Consider the following 27,949-nt stretch of genomic DNA (forward strand, 5'->3'; position numbering starts at 1 on the left):
ACAGATCATATTTATGCTACATATTGAAAGAAAATAGTACTGTACTTTGGACAGTCCGTAATCTTCACTGGGGTTGCGAACGCTTGCCATTGTAGGCTTAATTAAAATAATTGGCGCTCTGATCGGCTTAAGAATTGAAATGTCGTGACTTTGTGCCGCCAGCAATCTTTTGTAGACGGCTGTACATATTGCTTTTTGACTTTGTTCTGACATGTGATATTTATCAGCAAGTACGTGTTTAATACAAGTTTTTAATTTATCTTCCCAGCTCGTGCATTTTTCCAATTCATCGTTAGCACTTAAAGAAGCAAACACATCGTCGGAGGGGAATGACGAACCGAATAGCTTATGGGGGGACATCGAAAAAACGGTAAAAGAGGCCGCGAACAAAGTACTGGGTAAAAAGAAAAAGCCAAAGAGCAAACCATGATTTGACGAAGAGTGCGAACTCTGGTTTGAAAGGCGCAAAAAGGCTAAATTAGATAGCTTACAAAATAGAAGCGATATGACCGTAGAAGAGTATTCTAACGTAAGGAAACAGACGAGCGCGATCTATAGAAATAAGAAGCGGGAGTATCAAAAGAATCTTATTAGGAGAATAGAAACTAACAATAAGGAAAATAACCCCCGCGAAATGTACAGAGGGATTAAAAGGGTTTTAGGAGTAGAGCGCAATTGATGAAGGACGAAAACGGGGACCTCGTAACAAATGACAACGAATTACTGTCGCTGTGAAAAAATTATTTCGATAAATTATTAAACGTGCACGAAAATAGCGAAGAATTAGGGGACGAAATTCACACTGCTGAACCCCAAGTGGAGGAACCGAGCTACCAAGAAGTAGAGGCCGCGATTAAAAAACTAAAAAACAACAAAGCCGCGGGAAATGACTCTATACCAGCTGAGTTACTCAAATATGGGGGCGTCGAGCTCACTTTCAAAATCTATAAACTAGTATGTGCCATCTGGAAAAATGAAACAATACCCGAAAATTGGAAGGAATCTATCATTATACCGATTTTTAAAAAGGGAAATAAGACAGACTGCAATAACTATAGGGGTATCTCACTTTTAGCAACGTGCTACAAAGTTCTGTCAAACAGAATACAAGCTAGACTCACTCCATTCGCGAAAGATATAGTAGGAGATTATCAGTGCGGATTTCGGCGCAACAGATCGACGAGCGATCAAATGTTAACCATAAGACAGTTGTTAGAGAAAAAGTGGGAATTTTGCGAAACTATACACCAACTATTTATAGATTTTAAAAAAGCGTACGACTCTATTAAGCGAAGCAGAATATATCAAATTCTAGTACTTCTCGGTGTACCGAAAAAACTCGTGAGATTAATTCAAATATGTTTGAACGGAAGCACGGGAAAGGTCCGTTTATAGTGTCCTGTTTTTTTCGCACATTCTGATCACCACTTTACCAATGTGCTTGCCTGCAGCCATGTAACGATAGGCTGCTTTCACTTGATCTTTCGGGAAGACGGTTCTGATGAGTGAGTAGAAGTATGTATAAATTATATATAAATTATGATTGTTTCTTATTTCATAACTAATTGATTTGACCTCACCTAACGAGAGGTTTTATCGCTCCTGATTTTAAACCATCGACTATGAGCTTCTGTAGTTCGATTTTGTCTGCTGGCTTTGCTGAAATTATGCTATGCAACATAACACCGTGGAAGCTGACCTCCTTCAAGAAACACTCCAATGCCAAGGGGATTATTCATTCATGCCACCCCAAGCCAAGCAAGCCACGGATGCTCTAAGTTTCTCCTCGGCGAGACTGTTGAGGACGATGTCGACGCCCTTGCCACCTGCTTTTTCCAGGATCATCTGTTCGAAGCTAGTATGACGTGAGTTGCCAATGTGATCATCCGGAATCTGCGGGAAGTGTTCTTGTATAAACTGACGCTTGTCCGGAGTACCAACGGTGGTGAAGACTTCACAGCCTTCGTGAAGAGCCAGATTGATTGCTGCTTGGCCGACACCGCCAGAGTCGGCGTGGATCAAAACTTTATGGCCCTTCTTCATTTTCCCTGTAAGGCAATTAAGATAAATTATGGCCTAAACTGCAAATGAAACAGTTAGTTTTCACAATTTATTCAAGTAATACTGATTTGGTATAATGCGTAATAGGAAGTGCCGTAAATGCAAGGTACTGTAGCAGCATCTTCAAATGTCCAATTCTCCGGTATCTCCCAAGAGAGATAGGGATCTTCTACGCAAAGATTAGACAAGACACGACACTCAACCATACCCATGATTCGTCTACCCGTAGATTCTATACCGCTGTATTCAAATCCAAGTACGCATTCTTGACCCAGTCTGCTCTTGCTTATTACGTCCATAGCGAGTTTGCCACTGGCTAACATAATATCTCTGAAATCAATTACAGAAAAAAATCATTATCTGAATGAAAAAAAAAATTAAGAATCCTGTTTTAAAAAATGATTACCTGAAATTAATGGCGGAATATACAATTCTTACAAGATTCTTTTCGTCTAGGCATAGAGAACCTTCAAGCCAAGTTAAAGAACTCAAATCGCCGCGAACCGTTTGGTTGGCTACTATGTGGGGTACTGGTATCGGTTTAAGTGCTGGTAGCGGCAAATGTCGGTAAGTCCCCCAAGTGCCATTTTTACGAAGTACCAACACTCCTAAGTCTTTTTCCAGTTCTTTAGCATAAAATGGATTTTCCAACGAGAATTTCGCAGAGACACGTATTCCACGTCAACTGCTTTACTGTTGAGCTGTAAAAAATTTGAAATTCAATATTATTACGTGAAACTAATAGAAAATAATTGTTCGTAATAGGTAAGCCATGACGATAAAAGAACTCACATCATCGATTATTGCTGCACCGGCTTCCTCCGTTCGACCAGATACTGCTACGAGTCTGGGTAAGTTGTCACTCGGCGCTCCATTGTTGACTTTCTCCTTTGATTTTGATTTTAGCAGTATATGAGCATTCGCGCCACCGAAACCAAACGAGTTGATTCCTGCGTAACCACCATCCCACGGAGTCGGCTCTGCAATGACTTTAATCCTTCCGTCTTCAAGAGCTTTTACGACGTTTCTCGGGCGTTTATAATGCAAGTTTGGCGGAATAACACCAGTCTCCATTGCTATTATTACCTTTAAAGAAATGTATCGTAAAAATGAGTTTAAGCAGGCCGTTTTTGTTTGTTCGGATCAAGTGCTTACCTTCGCAACGGAACACAGTCCACTGGCGGGTTCAGAGTGTCCGAAATTCGATTTACCAGGACCAATTTTTAGCGGTGTCTTGCACTCCGGGCAGAAGATTTTATCGATGGCGTTGACCTCTTCAGGATCGCCGACCCTCGTACCAGTATACCGTGAGCTTCGACGGAGTCGACTAGAGTCGGTGGGATGCCGCATTCCAAATAAAACTCCTTTAGCAGGACACTTTGCATCTGACTCGGTGGAAAGGTAACCCTGTTCTTTGAAGCCGTCGCAGTTGAGTTTACCGTGAACAAAAGTTGCGTAAACGCGTTTAGCATCTTTCGCTTTTTGTAAGAAAACAACGGAGATAGCTTCGCTGCGTACGTAGCCGTCGGCCGATTCGTCGAAAGATTTGCAGCGACTGTCAGATGAAAGCACACCTAATGTGATGATTCAATTAAGCATATTTGAATTGATTATAGATTCCATTGCAATGGATTCGCAATAGAATCCATAATCAATTCAAAGTGGTTGCTCATACCGAGTTTGCAGAACTGCATTGAAACGTAGGGATGAAGGCAGAGGTTTCCGCCTCCGACTATTGCTGCGTCGCAAAGTCCTTCGTTGATCGCTCTGTAGGCATTTTCCATTGCATAAAGACTCGAACTGCAAGCTGAGTCAATAGTATAACTTGGCCCAGTTACACCCAACCAGTAGGAAATACGATTGGAGAGCATAGCACGCGCGCATCCAGTAATACCGAATCCATTGACCTAAAAAACATTGTTCGATTGTACGATTACGACTTTAATATTCTGACATGAATTTCTTTTTTCTTGAATAAAAAATTATATTTTAATTTATAAAAAATACCTGTAACTCATCGTAGAACCATGTGTTTTTGGATTCCAAAAAACAGGCACCAATAAACACGCCCGTCCTGCTACCTCTTATTTGCCTCGGGTTTACATCCGCGTCGACTATAGCTTCATAAGCCTGTTCGAGCAGCATGCGACACATTGGGTCCATCGTGTGAGCTTGCTTAAAGTGCATGCCAAAGAAGAGTGCATCAAATTTCTCGACCTTGTTTATCTTTCCCGTTCTTTGAGGTATAGCGGGGTGGTCTGAAAATTATAAATAAATTTGATGAGTTATTATAAGCTGAATGTAAAATTAATATCAAGCGGTTATAATTTGTTCTTTTAATTCTTTAGAGCGTATATAAAAACATGGATAAGTAAAGTGTTTACAATATTTCCTTGGAATTTCATTACAAAATAAAACACGATTTATATGAATGTCAATCGTTGAATACCGGACGCACCTGCCGCGAATAAATTAATCGAATTGAAATGAATTTTTGTATACATGTTTTTTGTTTGTTAATTGTATCTTTAGCTGCGCATAGCTTTTTGCAAATATAGCTTAAATTTAGAACAATGTAATCGAGAATCCCAAATGTCAATGCAGTCACGAAGAGCAAGATATCGACCACGTCCTTTGGATGTGCCCATTATTTGAAACACACCGCTCTAAACTTACAAAAACACTTCAATATATTGGAATAGATCCTCCGTACAATATAAACTCTGTCTTATGTAACACGAAAACCAAAGTATGTAAAACAATATACGAATTCTTAAAAAACTGTAATTTAAATATCTAACCATGTAATTTAACTGTATTATAAATAACATGTAAATAATTACACTATGTATATGCAAATTAATCTCACATAGAGATTAAAAATGCTCTAAATAAAAAAAAATTTAGAACAATATAGAAATGCACTCTAGTAAAACATTCTAATTTACGTTGCAGGTGCAGTTAAGATTTTTTAAATGAAAATACACAGTACAACTAAAGCTTACAGTATCATGTCTGACCAAAAGCAGAGTTTACTACTTAGATATTTTGCTGCGTTTTTCTATTTACGCACTTATAGATTTTCATAAATACAAACAATGACTAACCTAATTTCCAGCGACGATGATCATCAGTGACAAGATCTTTTGCGCTCAAAAGCTCTTCGACATTATCGGATTCCGGAAACCGACCAGCGATGCCACTGATAACAACTTCATCTCCAGGTAATGTCTCCCGTATTTTTCGAGGATGATACTCGGTCTCGGTCGTCATATTAGAAGACATATTTCTAGCTTTTTCTTTACAACAAACACACTTTTAGAAGCAAAGGTGTCCGAGTAAGACAAATACGTGCCTCTTTCTGTTCACGCACCATTAACGCAAAATACTTTCGGTTTCGAAAAAGGACGGCAAGATATTTGAGCGAAGGTGGGGCAAGTGGATGTCAAGCTACTGAAAGTAAGTGAACGCGAGTGGGGCCTTTTATAAGTTCATTTGTATATGTTGACAGGGTCATTGTCAGGAGAATTAAATTTCAAATTTATTTGGTACTTAAAAATACCTGCCGGGCCAATGTTGTGCGTCAATTTTGAGACGGTGGAAAAGATGTATTATGCATAAGTTTTGTCTTACCTTCTATGTTTTTAATTTCCTAATGTTCGAAAAAGTTTAAAAAATATTGGTGATAATTAATTTTTAATAAACTAGCGAAAATCAAAATATCATCACTTACTTTCCAGTTACTGATTGAATTACACTTTTAGGCTGACAATTGTTCATCGGCATGGTGAAGACAGTATATTTAGTAATTTATTTACCGCAAACATCATGTAAATGCGTATCTGAATGGCCCGGCAGTAGTACTCATAATCTGTACAATTGGGATGTTAAGCGATACTTAATGCGAGAGGGAGTGAGTCAAACTAATTAACAATGTCGAACTTCTTTATTACTATGTTCTAAGAGAGTTCAGACAAATATTACTAGTTACCTACTTTTTAATATTGTAAGTTTGCTCTTTTAAACCGTATCATTTTTTAACTAATCTATGCGCATCACGGAGACGATCCATTTTTTAGAATGAAATGAGTTTATAATATGTTCTCAGTCATCGATGTAAATAAATACTAAATGATGATTTATTACATATTAGATGAAGTTTTCATGTATTTTGATCAATAATTATTTGCCTAATTCTGCTTTGAATGATCGCGGATCTTCTATAGGCTCTCCATTGATGACATACGCAACATTGTCGTTATCGAGCATTGTGACGTGGTTTCCTGGTATGTAATGTATGCTGACTTTGCCGCTTGTTATCTGTAAATTTGATTGAATAGGAAAAAAGAACAATACTTTAGTCGATTAAAAATAGAAAAACTATAAACGTACTTTTGAAAGGCCATAATCTTCTAAATCTAATCGAATAGTCGGAGCTGTTGGCTTCAGTAGAGTGATGGGAGACTTGATAGGTGCTAGTTTTGATACGTCATATTCAATAATAGCTGCCACTCTCACATAAATGGCTGTACAAAAATCTTTTTGGAACTGTTCAGTCACGTCTAATTGTTCTGGGGGACAGAGCTTCGTAAAAAGCTGTAATTTATCTTCCCAGGTTGAGCATTTTTCCAACCCCACGGTAAGCTGTGTTTGACAAATGAGTTTGTAGTTATAAAAGAAATTAGCTTTGATTTTTTTTCCATTTGTTATTTATCATTATTAAAATAAAAGTTTGGTTTACCTGTGATGAGGCAGTAGGTGATGTCACATGCATAATTTCGGATAAAGCCAGGTTTTCTAAATCCGCTTTGGTCGTGCCTTTCATCTGATGAACTTGGATGGCTTTCAATTGATATGGGGCACCGTCAATAAGAATAAGTTGGCCTGTGAGTCCTTTAGCTTCTAATTTTCTTACAAGTTCTATCGCAATCAGTGATCCAAAGGAATAGCCCGTTATCAAGAATTTCGAGTCTTTGCTCTTTTCAAGTACGTACTATAAAAATGTTATTGTCTGTTTTAGTGAAATGGATTTAATTAATGTTGATTGGCACGAACAAAATAATAAATTAGTAAGTTTTACCGGTAGGAAGTAATCCGCCATCTCAAACGCTGTCTTGTGCCTGTGATCGCTGACACCTAACTGAAGACAGTTTGTTGGCGACCTGAGTTTGGGCGCCAATGGAATAAATACTTGACCTACGCTCTCTACACCAGGAATTAAGAAGCTTTCGATTCGTCCCTGTTCCTCTCTAGTGCATAGCTTCAAACACGGCTCGGAATTTTGATTGATGTTGTTACCGATGACTTTCAGAACCAGCCTCATACCAGTAAGTATGTCACTATCGCCGTTTTCAGTGACAATTTTGTCAGCAACTGTTTCGGCGGCTTTTTCTTCGACCTCTGACATCTCCTGGAGCTTTGTAAAATTGAGGCCACGGATGTCTTGTGCTGCGAGAAAGATTTCGAACTCGCGCTCGAGTGTCTGCTTGATTTCCACGGACATCATCGAGTCCATACCGAGTTCAGCTAGTGAAGTGTTTAAACTTACACCTTTCAGGTCTTTGAGACCTATTTTACAACAAATAAGTATAAAAAAATTATTGTCGAGTTTTATTATAATAAAATTTGTATTATTGGAAGTTTTAGTCGAAACTGTAGTTAGGTACGGTATTTGCCTTACCCATAATATTGAGAACGGTATCAACGAGGCTTAGGGCACCTTCCCCACCTGTCTTCTTTTCGGCAACCACCATACTGGATACAACGGGTCGTTTCTGCTGTAAAAATCCCTCGAGTTCCTGAAGACACGATGTTATCCTCTGCTGCAAGGTACCACCTATGACGAGCTCTTTGTTGTCCTCTTGCATGTCTGCAACCAGACCTACGTCCCCAACAGCACCCCACTGTACTGCCAAACCTGGTAGGCCTTCGTTTGCTCGTCTTTCACAAATTCTCTCCATTACCTGAGCCAAACAGCGTAATTAATTACAAGTTAAAAAAAAAAAAAAAAATTATCGGATAGATAAGCTTACAGAGTTTGACATTCCATAATTTGATTGACCAGCGTTTCCTCTGCCGCAAGAAACTGAGGAAAAGACCACGAAGTGCCTCAATACCGGACACACTTTCCTCGTCAAGACGTCAAGATGCTTTGTAGCCCAGGCCTTGGATCTAAAGGACTCCTCGAATGACTCAGGTGTCTGGTTATCCCATAGTGCATCCTTAAGCACCACAGCCAAATTAAATACTCCGTCTACTGGAGCGATTTTCGCGGCTGTTTCTAGTATAGCCTGACAGTCCTTGCGATTAGACGCTTCCTTGCCGGCGATCACGACCACGTTTACACCATAACTCTTCCACAAATCTATACGCAATTTCTGGTAGCCGTTGCGAATTCCCACACGGGAGGTCATGACTAAGTACTTAGCACCCCGTAAGACCAACCAATCGGCTATAAAATAATCAATCGTGAAGGATATTGCCATTTTCTTTTGTTTTAAAAAATTTCTAAACAAATATAAAAATGATAAAAAATTATTACCTAATTCTAGTCCGAAACCTCCAAGACCTCCTAGAATAACGTAGCTGCGGTTTGGCGGGCAGTAGAACCGTGGTATAGCCGGACTGAGTTTATCAATAGTTTCCTTCTCGTCGCGAATTTTTATGAGCACCTTACCAATGTGTTTTCCTGCAGCCATGTATCGGAAGGCTTCTTCCGCCTCTTCTTTCGGGAAGACAGTCCTAATTTATAAAATAAATTTCGTTGCATTCAGCCGTGAAAATATAGTCAATAACATCCAAAAGCATTACCTTACAAGCGGCTTTATTGCTCCTTTCTTCAACTTCTCATTCATAAGGTCTGTCAAAAAAACTTTATCTTCATCCGGTGCATCGAACACCCGATCCAACATCACGCCCTGAAAGCTGACCTCTTTTAGGAAGCATTCCATACCTAGGGGATTATCGGCTGAAAGATCGAACTTGCCGATCTCGAGGAATCGGCCTCCCCAAGCTAAGCAAGCTACAGAAGCCAGAAGTTTCTCCTCGGCGAGACTGTTGAGGATAATGTCGACGCCTCGTCCCTTCGTCTTGTCCATTACCATCTGTTCGAAACTAGTATCACGAGAGTTGCCGATGTGATCCTCAGGGATTTGGGGAAAGTGTTTGCTTATAAACTGACGTTTTTCAGGTGTTCCCACCGTTGTGAAGATTTCGCAACCCTCATGGAGGGCTAGGTAAATGGCTGCTTGACCTATGCCACCAGTTCCAGCGTGGATTAGGATCGTGTCACCTTTCTTCATTCCACCTATGCAAAGCGTTCTTCATTATTTCCCTGAAAATAATTTTCGGAGTTGATGCAGCTTTATTGGGTTATTAGGTACCTTTTGTGTACAAAGCATATAAGCAGGTTCCGTAAATGGCTGGCACGGTAGCCGCTTCCTCGAGACTCCATTTGTCAGGAATTTGCCAGGAGAGATATCTATCGGCAAGTACCAGGTTGGCCATACAACGAGATGGAAGTAGGCCCATTATTCGTTTACCACCTGCATCGATACCAGAGTACTCGAAACCTAAGATGCACTCCTGAGTTTGCCTGGTTTTAGCAGCTAACTCGGCAGCGAGTTTACCAGTGGCCAGCATGACGTCTCTGAAATTTACAACAACTGTTAGAACGTCTGATAGTCTTCGTATAATACTTTTGCCGAATGGAAATTTACTTGAAATTGATGGCGCTGTAAAATATGTGAACTAAATCCTTGTTTTTATCTTCTGGGCGAATCGGTCCTTCGAACCATTTCAGCGAGCTCAGGTCTCCGCGTACTGTTTGATTCAGCCAGATGTGTTGCGTTGGTTTGGCTTCTAGCGGTGGCAGAGGTAAGTGCCTGTATGAGCCCCAGACGCCGTTTTCGCGCAAAACGCATACCGCCAAATCCTTTTCCAGCTGCTTGGCGTACAGAGAATTTCGTACAGAAAATTCTGGAGCTTTGGGATCTTGGATGAGGATACCACGAACGATTTCACCGCCAGGCTCCTGTTTCAGGCAGTTGATCAGACCCATCAAACCTGAAAGAATCGATTGCAAAAGAAACTGTGTCGAGCGTTCGTTGATCATGAATTCAAGTGTTATATTGAAAGACAGATACCATTTTCAAAGTCTCCTTGTCCAACAAAAATAATCTTTGTATTAGTGGCGGTTTCTTTTTCCAATTCTGCCGACATCGTTTCTCGCATTTTGTCAACCCAGTCGAATTTATCATTGTCAACTTTAATGACCACATCTCTTTCCCTCGGTTTTACTTGTTTTCTCAAAAGTACAAACAGCTCTTTTCCAGATTTCTTCTCTAGAATGACACGCAGTCCCTTAGCTTGCGCAGCTTGTTCCACGTTCTTTGTACCATCGACATTTTCGCGAGACAAGACAAATCCGCCCTGTTTCACTTCCGCTAGCAGCAATCTCAAATTTTCCGCACGATCGTTTGACAACAATCGATGACCAACCGCCAGAAGTGATGTGCCGTCAGCAGTGAGCTTCTTCGGATCGACCAATTGTACGTTTGCTGGTAAAGTGTCGTCTTTCGTTTTGTGTTTTGCCCTAACGATACCTATGTCAGCTTGGATCAAAGGCAAGTCACCGAGAGACTCAGAGAACCAGGGAGAAAGGAGCTTGTCCGTTGGAACTTGGTCGGTCTCGTCTATGAATTCGATGGTTTTGACCTTAATACCCTGGTGGTTCTCGAAGCCTATATGAGTGGAAAGTCTAGAGATCTCACGAAGACTCACTTCGGCCCTGTCGACGAATGGAACGAACTTGTACTCTTCGAGGACAGGATCACCGGCGGGTTTTTTGCGAGCGATCGCACTGGCTTTAAGGCCTCGAATTTCTATGCCACCGGATACGATGACTTCATGAAGTTTGCTGTAGTAAACCGGAAATTCTGAAACAATCATTGCAGTCATTGTGGTACTTCGCGCAATTAATATTTCGATTGGATTGTCACCCGTTGAGATGGTGATGCATACCTTTATCCATCGTACCAAACTCTAAATGACTGAGATGTTCACCAGTGTCGATCGTCATCTTCTTGATGGATGTAGGAACGAACAATCCTCGAGTGTCCATACCTAAGATCTGTATCTGCAGCATATTGTCCATGAAGGCAACCCAGTTGCTCTGCCAAGATATCTGACCTTTCGATCCATCACGCGTTGCGCTCACTATGCCGCGGAAGAGACCATGATGTTGGTAACCTCGAAGCTTCATCTCCTTGTAGACGTCCCGCATCGATAGTATTTCCTCTTCACGGCTCACAGGTATGCGTACCTTTATCTTCTCAGCAGCAGGATTTTTAGTTACGCGAACGTGTCCAGTGACCACTGCTGCGCCGCCCTCCACTATCTCGAACCTTCCAGTTCCTGAAGATAGACTTATTATGCAATATTTCTATGTGCAGGGATAAGAAAAAAAATTCTTGAACCTACCTTTCTGAATCATCACCGTCAACTCGATTTCCTTATCTTTCGGGATATTCGTTGCCCTTATGAATTTGACATTTTCAAAAACGACGGAAAGCTCTGCGAAGAATTCGCCATGCATCATACCGAGGGTCTCCCAAATAAGCTGAAGATAACCAGTGGCAGGGTATAGGTTCCGCCCGTCGACCACGTGACCAGCCAAGAATTCGTATTCGGTGTCCGACAGCGAAACCTTGACTATTCTTTCGCCGGACGTGATTTTTTGATGCGACTTGAATGAAGTGACGTACCAGTCTTCCGAGTGTTGCCACTTGATAAGCGGTGAAATTATTCGTGTAGAGCGACTTACCGGGTACTCCACGGGTGGATACAAATTAGCTATTCAAATAACGTTTTAATATTTTGCGTGTGTTTCCACATTTTATACGTTAAACATTTCAAACAATCTTATATTATCTACCTAATTGCGGCTGCAAACCCACATTGAACATCTTTCCAAAGGCCTGCAGAAGTACCTCGACGTTATCTCTGTGACCACGCTGGGTCAGAGGAATGTTCGCCACAGAAGGAGGCAGTGATCGTCGAAGAATAGCCTGGAGTAGACTATGAGGTGCGATTTCAATGCAGATGGCATCCTTCGGGATGAGAGCCGATGTTTCCTCAAACAGTACTGCGTTGAGAAGGTTGTTCGTGTGGTACTCGGCAGAAGAATAGTTAGCTTCCGGTGTGCCCCACTTGTCGATCGGTACTGAGGTACTTAGCCACTTCGCACTGCGCGGTTTTGGATCAGGAACTATTTTCTTCAAAGACTCGAGTAATTTCGCTCCGGCTGGAGCGATGTAGCGGCTGTGATACGGAATGTTGCTGCAGGGCACCTCACGCGCGAAAATATTCTTGGCCTATGTAGAGACATGTAATTATTACATAATTCAAAAGACTTTTAACTATTCGATTCCGTACCTGCAACTGAGCAACGAAGGCCTTCATGGACTCTGCGGGTCCACTGATGGTCGAGCTTTCGGCGGAGTTGTGGCAGGCGACTTCGATGTCCGGCGGGCATAGATTTTTCACATCCTTGTAGCCGAGACCGACAGCAGCCATGGATCCGTGGACGACCTTAGCTTCAATGGATGCCATACCTCGTGAGTAAGCTGCCAGAATCATCTGCTCAGCAGTGAAGCACCCGTCGGCGTAGGCGCAACCCAGTTCTCCCACTGAGTGGCCGATTATGTTGTCGGGCTCGATGCCTACCGATTTCAAAACGTCGACGAGAGCGATCTGTAAAATTTTTTTAGATGCAGTTAAAATTCAAAACCATCGTCAAAAAGCAAAAATATACTTGAATAGCGCCGATTCCAACGAACGAGTTCAATATATTGTCAAAGGCTGTTTTTTCCCTGTTTGTTATCACGTGGTGAATATCGATACCATGAGGTTTCAGGACGGCGTCGCATTTCTTTATGGATGCAGCGAAGGTTGGTATACGCAGCAAGGCTTCTCCTAACAAAAATGATCAAAAACAACGTTAACAACTGCGTGATTTGACAATCCAACAGAGCAATTTACCCATTCCAGCCCATTGAGATCCCATCCCTGCGAAGACGAACCATACTGGCCTCCTGGCACCCGAGGCAGGTTTGATTTCTCTCATAGGAGTCTCAGCGACTCCACGCGGTGGCAGAATTGTGTAACCTCTGCTAAGGTGGGCATTTATGTCGTCCGAATGAATGTCGTGCAGTAATCTTATGTACTCCACGTCAGCTTGTCTGCTTTCAAGCTACATATAACCGTAAGTAGAGTTACAGTCTTTGTTGAAGCTTATACAAAAATTTTATAGACTCACATCTTTCAATACATGATCCACAGCTTCATCTGATCGCCCGGACACAAGGACCAATCTCGGCAGGTCGTCCTGAGGCGCACCATTGTTGACCTTTTCCTTGGGGTTGGATTTCAGCAGAATATGACAGTTGGCACCACCGAATCCAAAGGAATTCACTCCAGCGTATCCACCTTTCCACGGAGTGGGTTCTGTCACGATTTTGATTCTTTCATCCAAAATATCATTTATCTCTTCACGAGCTCGCGTATAGTTGATTTGGGGTGGAATGACACCGTTTTCCATAGCCAGAAGAACCTTTGGACGGAAAATTGTTATTTTTTTCGAACGATACTATGAATCTATTGAATTACAGGCGTACTTTGGTAATGGAAACCAATCCCGAGGCAGGTTCGCTGTGTCCCAAATTCGTCTTGACGGATCCGACGAGCAGCGGATTCTTCTTGGTCCTATCCTTGCCCAAGACCTTGTCTATGGCCTTGATTTCCTCGGGATCACCGACTCTTGTCCCGGTTCCATGTGCTTCGACATAACTAACTTTGGAGCGCGGAACGCCGCATTCCTGGTAGAACTCGTCCAGTAGAATGCTTTGCATGTGGGACGAGGGGAAGGTAATGCCTTGCTCCTTGAAGCCGTCGCAGTTGGTCTTGCCGTGGACGAATGTCGCGTACACGCGTTTCGCGTCTTTGGCCTTTTGCAGAAAGACCACGGATACGGCCTCGGATCTCACGTAGCCGTTGGCAGTCTCGTCGAACGTCTTGCAGCGGCCGTCGGTAGAGAGGACGCCTTTGTGAGGAATTTTTCGTAAATATAGGTGGAAAGGGAAACACTCGGTTGACGATCAATTAGCTGTACCTAATTTGAAGAACTGCATTGAAACAAAGGGGTGCAGACAAAGATTAGCTCCTCCAACTATAGCCGCGTCGCAATGACCTTCCCTTATCGCTCTGTATGCGTGTTCCATTGCATAGAGACTAGAACTGCAAGCTGTGTCGACGGTATAACTCGGTCCGGTCAAACCTAACCAGTAGGAAATACGATTGGAGAGCATAGCACGCGCGCATCCAGTGATACCAAATCCGTTGACCTGGTGAAAATTGATCTCGTTTATCGTGGGAAGGTTCGTGACGCATTATGGTATATGTACCTGAAATTTCTCGTAAAACCAAGTTTTTTCGGATTCGGAAAAACAAGCGCCAATGAAGACGCCGGTTCTTGTGTTGCGCAGCATTTTCGGATTCATGCCAGCATCGATGATGGCTTCGTAGGCATGTTCCAGCAGTATCCGACACATCGGATCCATCGTGTGAGCTTGTTTAAAGTGCACGCCAAAGAATAGAGCGTCGAACTTTTCGATATTGTTTATTTTCCCTACGCGCTGAGGAATTTCCGGGTGATCTAGAACAGAATATTATGCTTTTTGCTTCATGACAAGTTTCAAAAAGACCGACAAACGCATTCTGGACTTGCGTGATCAAAGGGGTAAACACTCACGGCACAGTCGTCATGATACGCAGTATTTTATTGCACTGTTTGAATACTGATGCGTTAGGAGATGTTACTCACCTATTTTCCAACGACGATCATCACTAGTAACCAGGTCCTTCTTGTTTATCAGATTCTCGTGCAACTCGTTGACATTATTCGACTCCGGAAAGCGACCAGCAATACCACTGATAACGATCTCCTCCTCTGGCGGAATCTTCGCCAATTTGCGAGGACAAGCCTCTACCGGCTTAATCCCTGCGTTGAAAGCCATTTCTCAGATTCAACTTTCAACTCGCTATTTTCGCACAAAACTCGTTCAGTCTATAATGGCTTTCTTATTGCACACCACATCAAGCATACAGGATAAACTGCTTCTTCGACGAGACCCTCCAGTCAATTCGATGAGTAAGGTTGGACGTTGCACTAAAAACAACAAAACCGCTGAGAATATTCACCACTTATCCGGATGACGGTGAATGGTACACTTTAGTCATGCGTGACCCCGTAGTTTCTTAAAGACTACGCGAATGCATTAGCGGGTCTTTTATAACCCTCCACTTGTTCCCACCGGTAGTTTCCCACTAGAAAATGTAAATTGAAATCTAATAGTTCGACGCTAACAACAAAAGAAGCTACGCAAGAATTCATGGATTTGGTAGTGATCTGAATGATTTATCGATTCTTTCACAGAACCAGTTGCTTAATAAATCCCGTTAGTATAATTTCACAATTAAAAAAATTATTTATAATGCGTGAATTATTGCGATCACAGACTTTCCTCTCCTCATTGAATCGAGACAAAAATCTGCATTATTTCAAATTCTAAATTAGTTAGAAATTTAAAGTATATTGCCTACCTAGATCTCATAATATATAGATATCACAAAAGAAGGGAGCTAATTAATTTGACTCAAAAAAATAAACTATCTGACTCTGAATAACTTTAAGAATTAGTGTTCATTTATTGTTTATCACACGCGGTAATTCGCTATAGAGTACAATACAAAGATTTTCTTTATTAACGATTCAAATTAGAGAAGACCGCAACAATGAAATTTAACGATAAAAATTTCTTTCTTAACTGCTACGCTGAAAATAAGTCTCATAGTTAACAATTTTGGTTATTTGCGAGTAGACTCAACTGTCTTTCGAGTATAGAATTACAATTCCGCGAACGTGAGACATTGACCTTCATGGCCGCCGCTGAGGACTCTATCCTGCTGTATATCGCACGTACAAGGGATACGAGAACGATGTGACGCAACTTGAACTGAGGATGCTCGACATCCCGCCAAAACAACAAAATGCACGCGAGTTAAACGAGTGTTTGAATTCGGGCCGAGGATGTTCGACATCCCGCCTCCGCTTATATATATATATATATATATATATATATATATATATATATATATATATATAATGTTAAAGTTTCTAACGACTAATAGTTCTGAATTGCCTTTACTAAATAGACTAATACGGTCGTATAACCGTACCTGCGATTAAAGGGAAAGATGAAGCGACGTAGAATTCAGCAAACTGAAGCGGTTCCACGAAATGCCCGCCCCCGGAAAGGCGCCGCCAGACGACGCGCGCTGCGAACGACGTTGTCCCTCGAAAATTGATAAATGACACGTGCCGAAAGCTGCAACAATCGTGTTTGGAAGCTTTGATTGACTCCTCTGGTTCCCGTCAACGTCTTCTTCTCTCAGTTCGAATCGTCAGGTTTCAACCGGTTTCACACGAAACTTTCTCCTGACACAAGTCCGCTCGCTTCGAGTGCTGGTGGTTCTTTATCGTAGCGATAAAAATCCTCGAACCGCGCCAGCGTCGAGCCTCGCTCGCTCCTCCCACTCTATCAGGCGGGCTCGCGCCTGTTCTCGCATTTCGCCGCACTTAGCCTTTCGCGCGACCCCGAGAATCTCGACGAAACAATGCGAAATTAATCTGAATATAATCTGTCTTGCTGTTGCCATGACTTGTGACGCGATTCTGCTGAAGACATTCAATTAATAGACTAGGAGATGGTGACAGAAAATGTTCTCCCATTTTCTCCTGCATGCCTTTTTAAGAATTGATAACTAACCCTAAAATATGAAAGATAGAGGGGTTACGAGTCCTTGCGCGCTTGCACGTCATAAAGAAAATGGCTTCTCTTTGTGTAAAGAATTTTAGTATTTTTCCGTGACATTATATTGCATGCCTTTGTAATATAACGTAGTTGGAACAAATTTAAGCTATAATCATTGATGGCATGCAATTCGCAACGGCCGACGGGGCTCAAAGGGTTACGCAGAAATGAAAAAAAAAACTAGAACATTTCCGTGTTTACAAATTGCATGCCGTTGTAAAAAATTAGTTTTTTTTATCTCAAAAATACTCTACGAAAATTGACATGCACCCCTCGTATGACCAAGGGTGGAAAATATTAGGAAAATGTTGTGAAAATTCAATACAACTTTTCCGTGATTTCAAACTACTTCTAATAAAGATAAATATTAATTTTATGACCAAATAATTCTGAAATACAAATGGCATGCATGTTGCACATGATCATTATATTATAAATAATAACAAAAGTTGCAAAAAATTTAATAAACATTTCCGCGTTTTTTATTTGCATGCCGTTTTGTATTTCATAAAAACATATTATTTTAAGTATATATCGAAAATGGCATGCGTATTAAATAACACCATCGTATTTTTAATAATAATGAAAGTTTCATAAAATATGTGAAACATTTCCGTGTTTTTAATTTACATGCAATTTTGTATTTTATAAAAAAATATTATTTTAAGTTTATGACAAAAATAGCATGCGTATTTACATCTATAGTTCAACAGAAAAACATTGTTATAAAAAATTGAAAATGAAAATTTTTCAATTGTAATAATTTGTAATTCCCGGGCTCTATGATCGAAATGCCGCCTTTGCGAAATGTCACAAGGTTTAAACAATGTTTTTAAGTTAGGTATACAAGTGTACAGTTTCGTAAAAAAAAAGTTTTCAGAAAAACATGTTATATGTAACTTTTCCGTAATTTCCAACTGCTTGCCATTTGAACAATACTTAATTTTTATAATTTATTGACGTTAGCAAATTTGGCATGCACAACAGGAAGTTGTAAAGTAGTGGCATGCATGACTAAAATTGCAAAAAACGCTGTTAATCTAAAACAGCATACAATTATCTATCTTTTCCTGCTTGAATTTTCTAAATTGCTTTTGTACTTCTTTAGTTATACACAAAAGAGTGTTTTTTTAAACATGTTATATTTCGGCTAATAAAGATCGAAAGGCTCTGAAAAAAATCATAATGATAGAGAGATATATAAGAGATATATAAGAACTATATTTCGTATAAATTTCAAGTCATTTCACAAAGTATATCTTGAGAAAAAAATCAAAAATTGAAAAAAATCGTTTTTTGTGGTCGCACGATAACTGAAGCAAAACCTTTTAAACAATTAAAATGTAAATTAAAGGAGAGAAATGTATGCTTAAATAAAAAATTACAAGCATTTCAAAATCACCAAAAAAAAATTTTTATTTTACGCGACTTTTTTTGGAACTAACAATATACTATATAAAATATTTCAGTTATTTAATAAAGTAAACCCGAGTACTTAATAATAGAAACAATAACTTAGTTTGAAGAAAGCCACGTACCAATGTATTGGCAGCGGTTTTTTTGTTTATTTAAGTAATTTTTTATCAATAAACATGCATGCCATTTGTTATTGAAGTTTAAAATAATATTTACAGACAATGTACAAAAAGGCATGCAAAAAACAGAAACAGGGAAATGTTCCTTATTTTTATTTTCGTTAAAAAACTTTATGTCAGGCTTGTGTAATATGCATGCCATTTTTTGTATCAACTTAAAATAATGTTTTTTAATGAAATATTGAATGGCATGCAAAATAAAGTCACGGAAATTATAACAGCGTTTTTTGCAATTTTCGTCATGCATGCCACTACTTTACAACTTCCTGTTGTGCATGCCAAATTTGCTAACGTCAATAAATTATAAAAATTAAGTATTGTTCAAATGGCATGCATTTGGAAATTACGGAAAAGTTACATATAACATGTTTTTCTGAAAACTTTTTTTTTACGAAACTGTACACTTGTATACCTAACTTAAAAACATTGTTTAAACCTTGTGACATTTCGCAAAGGCGGCATTTCGATCATAGAGCCCGGGAATTACAAATTATTACAATTGAAAAATTTTCATTTTCAATATTTTATAACAATGTTTTTCTGTTGAACTATAGATGTAAATACGCATGCTATTTTCGTTATAAACTTAAAATAATATTTTTTTATAAAATACAAAATTGCATGTAAATTAAAAACACGGAAATGTTTCACATATTTTATGAAACTTTCATTATTATTAAAAATACGATGGTGTTATTTAATACGCATGCCATTTTCGATATATACTTAAAATAATATGTTTTTATGAAATACAAAACGGCATGCAAATAAAAAACGCGGAAATGTTTATTAAATTTTTTGCAACTTTTGTTATTATTTATAATATAATGATCATGTGCAACATGCATGCCATTTGTATTTCAGAATTATTTGGTCATAAAATTAATATTTATCTTTATTAGAAGTAGTTTGAAATCACGGAAAAGTTGTATTGAATTTTCACAACATTTTCCTAATATTTTCCACCCTTGGTCATACGAGGGGTGCATGTCAATTTTCGTAGAGTATTTTTGAGATAAAAAAAACTAATTTTTTACAACGGCATGCAATTTGTAAACACGGAAATGTTCTAGTTTTTTTTTTCATTTCTGCGTAACCCTTTGAGCCCCGTCGGCCGTTGCGAATTGCATGCCATCAATGATTATAGCTTAAATTTGTTCCAACTACGTTATATTACAAAGGCATGCAATATAATGTCACGGAAAAATACTAAAATTCTTTACACAAAGAGAAGCCATTTTCTTTATGACGCCCTGGTGGAAATGACAAATGTGAAAAATTGTGATAAATCGTGTGAAAACGTGAAACATTGTAACGTAAATGTGTACAATTGTGAAAAACTAAAAAAAAGCATTAACTTTTGGAACAAGCAGAAAAATTATTTTACCAATTATAATACACTTTATTTCACATTATTGCATATTAATAGAAACAATTTTCACGTTTTATCATAATTTTTCACAATTTTTTGTGACTAATTAAAAATTTCATAATATTTTTTACACAATTTTTCACATTCTCTCACATTTTCTCACATTCTCTCACATTTTCTCACATTTTCTCACGATTTAATTTTATGTATATTAAAATATCAAAACTCATTTTTTCACATTTTTTCACATTTATTCCCATTTTCTTACACTTTTGCACGTTAATACATGGTATCTCACACTTTCCCTAAATTTTTCAAATTTTCTCAGATTTTCATACAACCATGATTTTGTATTTATTAAATGCAAAAATTACAGTTTTACATATTTATTATAACTCATACATATTTATATATTCTATTTCTTACTTTAAAAGATCGAGACCTTGTACAAATTTGTGCTATTTACAATTATATAATAAAATATTTAGGAACAGAGGAAAAGTAGTAATTTTATTATACATTTAATTAAGTAAAAAAAATGATCATATAAAATGTATTATTTTTAACTTAATAATCCTTATAATTTTTTATTAATTTTATTAGTAGATTTAGGTTAATTTAAACTACAGCCCATTACTCCTTTTGGTATTGTGCTAATAAAATACTCATTTTGTGACTGCATAAATATACAGGGTTTATGGATCATATCATATTTATCACATTTTAACCTTTGAGACTGCATAGTGCATTTTTTTAAATGTTCGACTATTAGATCAGTAGTATTAACAATAGAAGTATTTTCAACAATTATTGGTTTGTAAAAGATAATAATATCGGTAATATCACTATACTTAAGGCTACAAATTTTGGTGACAATTCCAAATTTATTACCGATTAGTTCAATGGCAGAATCATTTGTTTTTTTAGACTTTAAATATGAATATACTGCAGTATACCGATTATCACCGGCACACAAAATAAAAAAAGTTGTCTGCGCGAGAAATAAGACCTATTTATCTTTATATTTTTCGGGTCGCTGAATTCTAATATAAGGTCAGTTAGGCCCCATCACGTCAGGGTCAAGGTCAGTTGGAGGTCAAATTAAGAAGAAAAGGTTTAAAAAAATTAAAATGCCATATATTTATGTTTTTTTGGTCGCTGAATCCAAATCTGGAATCAGTTTAGCCCCATCTCGTCAGGTTCAAGGTCAGTTCAAGGTCAACCTGAGAAGAAATGATTAAAAGAAATAAAAATGCCATACATTTATGCTTTTTCGGTCGCTGAATCCGAATCCGGGGTCAGTTTTCCCCGATCACGTCAGGTTCAAGGTCAGTTAGAGGTCAAATTGGAAGAACGGTTAAAAAAATTAAAATGCTATATATTCATGTTTTTTTGGTCGCTGAATCCAAATCCGGAATCAGTTTGGCCCCATCACGTCAGGGTCAAGGTCAGTTCAAGGTCAAACTGAGAAGAAACAGTTTAAACCGATTAAAATGTCATATCAAAAATGGAAAAAGATACCGAAAAATTGTAAAAAATCTTATTTAATCACATAATATCTTCCTTGTGTACAGAGAAAAGTTGCTTTCGTTTATATTTTTTTCTTATTTTGCTTTTTTTCCACTAGCTTAGTAACTCTCGATGTCTTTCTTTACTCCTTTTTTCTCTTGTAACGAACTCTTTTTACTTCAAATGACCTATGCAATGGGTTTCTTTTTCTCTTTTTGTTATTTGTTTTAATGTCTCTCTTCAGTGTCCAGCAAAAATCTGCCATCATGTTGACATTCCATCTTCCTTGGTATCGATTCTCCATTACACTTATATCTTGATGAAATCGTTCTCCCTGTTCTTCACTGACATCTCCTAGATTAAGAGGGAAGTAATCAAGATGGGAATGTAAGAAATGCATTTTATAACTCATCAAGCAACCCAAATTTTTGAAATTCTCCAACATTTGTTCAACTAGTTCCTGATAGTTCTCACTCTTTTTATTTCCTAAAAAGTTCTCACGAACAGTTTTAAAACTTTGCCATGCAGCTTTTTCTGTGTCGTTTATTTTTGTGATAAATGTTTCGTCTTCAAATAGAGTACGAATTTGAGGACCATCAAAAATACCTTCTTTTAATTTAGCTTCACTTATTGCGAGAAACTTTTCTCCCAAATACTGGAAACAATCGCCATCTTTATCCAGAGCTTTGACGAACTGCTTCATGAGGCCAAGTATGATATGAAGTGGTGGTAGCAGATAGTTTGATGGGTCAATCAATGGCGTACGTATAATGTTCCTCGATCCTGGTTCAAAATGTGTTCTAGTTGGCCATACTTTCTTAACGTAGTGATTTACCCTGTCTCTACTATCCCATAAACACAAGATGCAGGGATTTTTAGTAAAACCTGATTGTTGTCCTAAGATCATGGTTGCAATTTTAAGATCACCACAAATTTTCCATTGATGTTCCAAGTACTTTATTTTTTCCAATACAATTTCTAAATTTTCATAAGTCTCTTTCAGCTTAGTCGAGTGAGCTATGGGAATGGATGCAAACCTGTTTCCGTTATGAAGCAGAACAGCTTTCAGACTTCGTTTTGACGAATCAATAAAAAGTCTCCATTCCTCGTCTTTATACGTATTCGGTTTTATTGCATCGACTAAACCTTTAACATTTATACAATATACCAACGAATTCTCTTATTCGTTCGTAAAAAAATTCCTAAATTCTTTTTCTCTATCTCGATAAAAAGAGGCCGTTGTTCCTTTTGCTAACAGATTTTTCGTTTTAAGAACTGACGCTAGATATTCTCCTCCATCTTTAGGTAATCCTAAATTTCGAATAAGATCACTTAACTCTTCTTGGTTAAAGGTTTCTGGAGCTTTTCTTGTACTAGCTGGCAGGTATTCTTCGTTTGAGGATTCTTCGTCAGATTCTTCTTCAACCTCAGAACCTTCTTCGTCACAGGACTCATCAACTTGCATTTCTTCTACTTCGCCTGAGCGGTCCACATCCATGGGTTCGATACTAACAGTTTTATCCCTGACTTCTATTCTCACAGGTTTCACTACTGAAGAAACGTCTGCGTATACAATTTTAGATTTAGTAGCCGTGTTAAAACCTTTGGCATTAGTCATACAAAATAGCAGTCATTTTGACACGTTGGAGAAGACCATATCATTGGTTTTGTAAATTTCAAGTTTCTTTCTGTTTTATCTCTTTCCCAGCGTGTTACCATCGTATAACATCTACTGCAAACTTTTTGTGGCATACAGTTTACATTTTGATTGGCTACTTCAATACCAAAGCATTCACTGTAAATCAACTTAAACATTTCAGATAACAAAACAAATTACAACTTTTATTACATCCATGTGAATACCAAACATAAATATATAGCATTTTAATTTTTTTAACCGTTACTTCCCAATTTGACCTCGAACTGACCTTGAACCTGACGTGATCGGGTAAAACTGACCCCGGATTCGGATTCAGCGACCGAAAAAACATAAATGTATGGCATTTTTATTTCTCTTAATCATTTCTTCTCAGGTTGACCTTGAACTGACCTTGAACCTGACGAGATGGGGCCAAACTGATTCCGGATTTGGATTCAGCGACCAAAAAACATAAATATATGGCATTTTAATTTTTTTAAACATTTTCTTCTTAATTTGACCTCCAACTGACCTTGAGCCTGACGTGATGGGGCCTAACTGACCTTATATTCGAATTCAGCGGCCCGAAAAACATAAAGATAGATAGGTCTGATTTCTCGCGCAGACAACTTTTTTTATTTTGTGTGCCGGTGTTATGCTTCCGAGTAATATTCATGCACATTAACAAGACCTCTCCTACATTAGTATCAGTGCATTTGCATAGAGGCGTTTTCAAGGAAATATTCTCTTTAGTACTTTCATATGTACCTTGAATATCCTATACAAAATAAAATTATTTTCAAATTTATTGTGTATTATATTAAATTAAATATTTCATTATCTTTTAGTGATATGGTAGAGGCACTAGTAGTGGGCCACTTAAGCCGTTGGACACTTAGTAGTGGGCCGTTTCAGCTGTATATTTTGTTTTGAAAGACTAAACGAAAAAAGTAATATCGAAAATTTGTTCCGTGGATACTGTAGCACAATTTAAAAAAGTTTATACGACGAAATAAAACCAAAAAAGTAACTCTATTTGCATTCATATAATGGCCAACCACTCGTCTTAATCAGAAAGTTCATGTACCTTCATGTAGTTGGCCACTTTTTTATGCTTTCAAATAAGTACATTTGAATCTTTTTACGCAATGAAATAAGTTTCAATGGGACAGACAAGTTCTATGGATTTGTATTGGACTAATTATTTTGTCTAAAATAACCGAAATTTATTTAATAAGGTTAAAATAAAACTGGCCAATTACTACTGCCTCTACCCTATCGTGCACTTAGGGTGTAGCAATTTGCGACTAATTGTTTAAAATAATTTATATTTACGTCTGAAAGGCAAGATTTGTCCATCGCAGTTCTTACATTCTCATTTGTCATGTCCACTGTTATTTCTTCCAGAATCAAAAGCAGTGTCGACTTAATTGGCCATATATCCAACCGCTTCTTCTTTAGGTGCATTGCACATATCATTGTTGCACTGTAGATTGAGAGTATGATTTTTATCTTTAATTTTTTGTCGATATTTTGTTGTTCGAGGTACAGGGTCCTCAGAATATCTATCTAAATAATTCTTATATGTGCCTTTTTTAGACATTTTGGGTTAACACGATATCTGAAATAAGATTTTAATTCTTTCAATTTTTGTATAACTGCACTTACAAAAGCATGATCTAAAAAACTAAGTTGCTCAATTACTTACATTTGAAAACTAGTCCAAGCAATCAAATGGTAGCACTTCTATTGAGTTTTTACTTAGGATTTGGGTTATGTTATGAAATCAACACATTTTCTATAACTTGCAAAAAATTTAATACTTATTTTGGGAGGTATAATTATTTAATTATTACACTTTCTCCCACATAGAAAAACCATACGCAGTAAAGTAGACGTGACCTTATACGACTAGGAATCGAAAAATAAACACTTAATTTGTTTATCGGCTCTATAAGAGACGGTTAATTTAAACGCATAGAAAAGAAATGTATAGATTTGCTCTTGGCTGGCTTGCTCCATGCTTATGAGCATGTAAGAGCATTGTGAGCGCCGCCTAGGGGCTAGTGTACAAACCGGTCGTGCACAGACCGAATATCAAAATATATATAAGCGGCGTTTCTCTATACATACTGTTGTTCTGCATAGGTATACCATACGTATAATACTGGTATAGTAGAAGTAGATATCTATTGAGCCACATTCCCCTGTATATAACCGCATCGTGATTGGATATTTCCAAGAAGCATTGTTCAATCTACCACACGAAACACTCTTTAAGAACGCGAATACCGCAAGGCGCAAATACGGTACTCATATTCCTGAAGAAATACGTTTTATACGTGAGAAATGACGTCTTGTACTGAACTTGAAGATGCGAACGAAGAGCCTTGGGCATAATGTTATATTGCGTATTTTTAATTTTGCATTTTTGATAATTATGACAAGTAATTTTTCGACTATTCCAGAAAATCGTAAGGAACTCGATGATGCTATTAAAAAAGCCAAAAGATTTCCTGTACCGAGTAATAATATTACTTTTGATACAACTGCTACTTCAGAAAATAGCGATCCTTTACGTCCCACAGCCAATAGCAAAAGATCTGAAAAGGTGTGCATTTATTTAATTGTTATAGAAACAATTAATTAACTATTGTGTATGATTTTCGAATCCAACTTATTAATTACAGCAAAGCAGGAAATCAACAGAGTTAGCTAGTGCAGTAGAAAGTGGAGATGAGGAAGTAAAGGAAAAAAAAGCTAGAAAGGTACGTGCATAATTTTAGTAATTGATTTTTTCCTTTACTCTAGTATAATAACATTAATCCTATTAATTATAGAGTGCTAAGAACTTTAAAAAGACAGCAGCCAAAGAAAGGAATGAAAATATTTTAGATAAATATATTCAATCTCAGCAGCACATAGAACCACAATCCGGTATTGTAGAGTCCTATAGTGATACGAGTTCATTTAGAATAAATCCTGCATCTACTTCTACACCACTGCGCCAACATAATCTTCCAAACTATGCGAGTATTTGCAGTGAATAAGCTCTATTAATAACAAATACATATTTTATTCGTATTTTCTGCTATATACAGGGACAAAACATAGAAACGCAGTCTGTTATTTCTGCTTACAAGCAGCAACTAGACTTTTACAAAAACAGATGCACGGCTGCTGAGAAAGAAGTAAGGCAATTGAGAGAAAAGTGCAACAAATTAGAAAAACAAGTTACAGAAAAGGGTGCTGCTAATTCAAGTACTTCTCAAGCAGGTAAATAAATAATTTATTCAAATTAATGTGTGAGCTGCACATTTTATTGCTATCCATTACAAACAAATGCATAAGGTTATGCCAATAAAATAATATTTTTTATTACTTACGTCTATCAAATAAAATTTTGAACATTGCATTTTGCTGTTGACCTTGCACATAAAATATACATGATAATAAATAATATTATACTTAGCGTCAAAACATTTCTTGTCATACATTTATATTTTATCTTTTTTGTAATATTATTTATATAATCAATTATATCTAATAAATATATACGACTAATATATCTAACTAAAATCTAATAATCTAATATCTAACTAAAATATCCACATTACAGATGATACGCTAGCAGAATTCGATCAGATATTTTTGTCGAATGAAGAAACTGAGAGCCCATCGCTAATGAAATTGCAAAAAGGAGTCATTTGTAACTCTGCAGCCTATAAAGAAGCAATGAAAAGTGACAAAATAAGTAAATTCTTTTCTGCTATGTGTGTAGGTATATATGGAAAAGAAGACTTTGCCACTCGATGTGTTGCAAGACGCAAAGATAATATGGACCAGAGGCAGCTTAGCCCTACCAAAACAGAGGCAATAGATGCAGAATTCTACAAATGGATGAAGATTCATAAATTTACATCACTGCAAATAAGACAGAATTTAGCAAAATGTAACACATATTATCATAATGCTATTACAGCTATTAGGAGAAGTAAAGATCCAGAAGACAGATCAAGTAAAACTACTCCTTCTAGAAAATCTTCATCTAAGGAAACAGAAAAAAATTCAATTGAATTTCCTTCTTCACAATCTGAACAAGCCTCTAGATCAGATTTAGAAAGCGACGAGCCTCGAGTCGAGAATAACGAAAGAGATCTCCTCGCTCAGAACACAGACAGATCAAAATCATCGTCTCCATCAGAAGAATCAGATTAATTGTCTGAAATCGTTCAGTTCCTTATAAAATATAAAAAGTTGTTCATTTAAATAAATAATTTTATTTTATAATAGTAATGTGAGGCTAGTGAGCAATATTATAATTTAAACTTACTATATTCATATAAAATTACATAAAATGTAAACGAAGCTTTAATGTAATGTAAGAATACCAATAAAAGTACTTTATTTTGTAAAAAAAATTTATATTTTTATGCAAAGTAGTGTAAAAAAAGATTTTAATTGTTCCTAAAAATGTTCCTATGTGAAATGTGATATAATATGTACGTTTGTGGGGAAGTGTGCAATATTGTGCATACGTGTTACAAGAATAATGTATGTGAAATGTGGGATAATGTGAACGATTGTGAGGAAATGTGTAAAACTGTGCCTAAGTGTTACAACAAAAAAGCACTTTTTTGTTGTTGAAATTATGAATGTGTAAAAATGTTAAATAATGTGAAAAAATGTAAAAAATGATGACAATGTTCTCGTTAGCGATGTTCCAAATGTTGATATAAAATTTTGATTTTTCACACGCTTTCACTTTCTTTCACACTTGTTCGCAAATTTTCACAGTTTTTCACATTTATCATTTCCACTAGGGCGTGCAAGCGCGCAAGGG

General features: G+C 37.6%; 3 protein-coding genes and 2 pseudogenes across 3 annotated transcripts; 1 reads left to right on the forward strand and 4 right to left on the reverse strand.

Annotated features, from left to right (window-relative positions):
• Positions 1–1,337: 1,337 nt before the first annotated feature.
• LOC116416793 lies at positions 1,338–2,553 on the reverse strand (annotated as a pseudogene).
• Positions 2,554–2,631: 78 nt separating this feature from the next.
• On the reverse strand, positions 2,632–3,648 carry LOC103315676 (annotated as a pseudogene).
• Positions 3,588–4,008, reverse strand: LOC116416792 (fatty acid synthase-like). The gene has a single exon (XM_031926493.2). The coding sequence runs from the start codon at positions 3,930–3,932 to the stop codon at positions 3,672–3,674; it is 261 nt and encodes an 86-aa protein (XP_031782353.1). The 5' UTR covers positions 3,933–4,008; the 3' UTR covers positions 3,588–3,671.
• Positions 4,009–5,985: 1,977 nt separating this feature from the next.
• LOC100122099 (fatty acid synthase) lies at positions 5,986–16,756 on the reverse strand. Its single transcript, XM_001605650.6, has 23 exons — positions 16,357–16,756; positions 14,942–15,286; positions 14,523–14,773; positions 14,231–14,462; positions 13,737–14,161; positions 13,379–13,672; positions 13,102–13,312; positions 12,875–13,035; positions 12,496–12,813; positions 11,996–12,434; positions 11,542–11,913; positions 11,083–11,475; positions 10,206–10,997; positions 9,780–10,125; positions 9,444–9,709; positions 8,872–9,367; positions 8,603–8,802; positions 8,094–8,512; positions 7,742–8,024; positions 7,142–7,629; positions 6,803–7,054; positions 6,454–6,705; positions 5,986–6,381 (listed from the first exon to the last, which is right to left on the reverse strand). The coding sequence occupies exons 2-23, from the start codon at positions 15,132–15,134 to the stop codon at positions 6,244–6,246; spliced, it is 7,221 nt and encodes a 2,406-aa protein (XP_001605700.1). The 5' UTR covers positions 15,135–15,286; positions 16,357–16,756; the 3' UTR covers positions 5,986–6,243.
• LOC100679619 lies at positions 16,375–27,931 on the forward strand. Its single transcript, XM_031926350.2, has 7 exons — positions 16,375–16,407; positions 25,292–25,415; positions 25,575–25,717; positions 25,797–25,874; positions 25,947–26,135; positions 26,208–26,382; positions 26,726–27,931. Exons 1-7 carry the CDS (start codon positions 16,375–16,377, stop codon positions 27,322–27,324), a joined length of 1,341 nt encoding a protein of 446 aa, XP_031782210.1. The 3' UTR covers positions 27,325–27,931.
• Positions 27,932–27,949: the final 18 nt, after the last annotated feature.

This window comes from Nasonia vitripennis, chromosome 3 (genome assembly GCF_009193385.2).
Source record: "Nasonia vitripennis strain AsymCx chromosome 3, Nvit_psr_1.1, whole genome shotgun sequence".
Lineage (NCBI taxonomy): Eukaryota > Metazoa > Arthropoda > Insecta > Hymenoptera > Pteromalidae > Nasonia > Nasonia vitripennis.

What these genes read in the sequence shown, in the direction of transcription:
- LOC116416792 (XM_031926493.2), bottom strand. Translation starts at nt 3,932, where the DNA reads ATGCTCTCCAATCGTATTTCCTACTGGTTGGGTGTAACTGGGCCAAGT.
- LOC100122099 (XM_001605650.6), bottom strand. Translation starts at nt 15,134, where the DNA reads ATGGCTTTCAACGCAGGGATTAAGCCGGTAGAGGCTTGTCCTCGCAAA. An exon ending in GACGGTGATGATTCAGAAAG is followed by an intron (nt 11,476 to 11,541) that starts GTAGGTTCAAGA and finishes GTCTATCTTCAG; the next exon opens with GAACTGGAAGGTTCGAGATA. An exon ending in GCAATAAAGCCGCTTGTAAG is followed by an intron (nt 8,803 to 8,871) that starts GTAATGCTTTTG and finishes TTTATAAATTAG; the next exon opens with GACTGTCTTCCCGAAAGAAG.
- LOC100679619 (XM_031926350.2), top strand. Translation starts at nt 16,375, where the DNA reads ATGAAGCGACGTAGAATTCAGCAAACTGAAGCG. An exon ending in TACCGCAAGGCGCAAATACG is followed by an intron (nt 25,416 to 25,574) that starts GTACTCATATTC and finishes CGACTATTCCAG; the next exon opens with AAAATCGTAAGGAACTCGAT. An exon ending in ATAGCAAAAGATCTGAAAAG is followed by an intron (nt 25,718 to 25,796) that starts GTGTGCATTTAT and finishes TATTAATTACAG; the next exon opens with CAAAGCAGGAAATCAACAGA.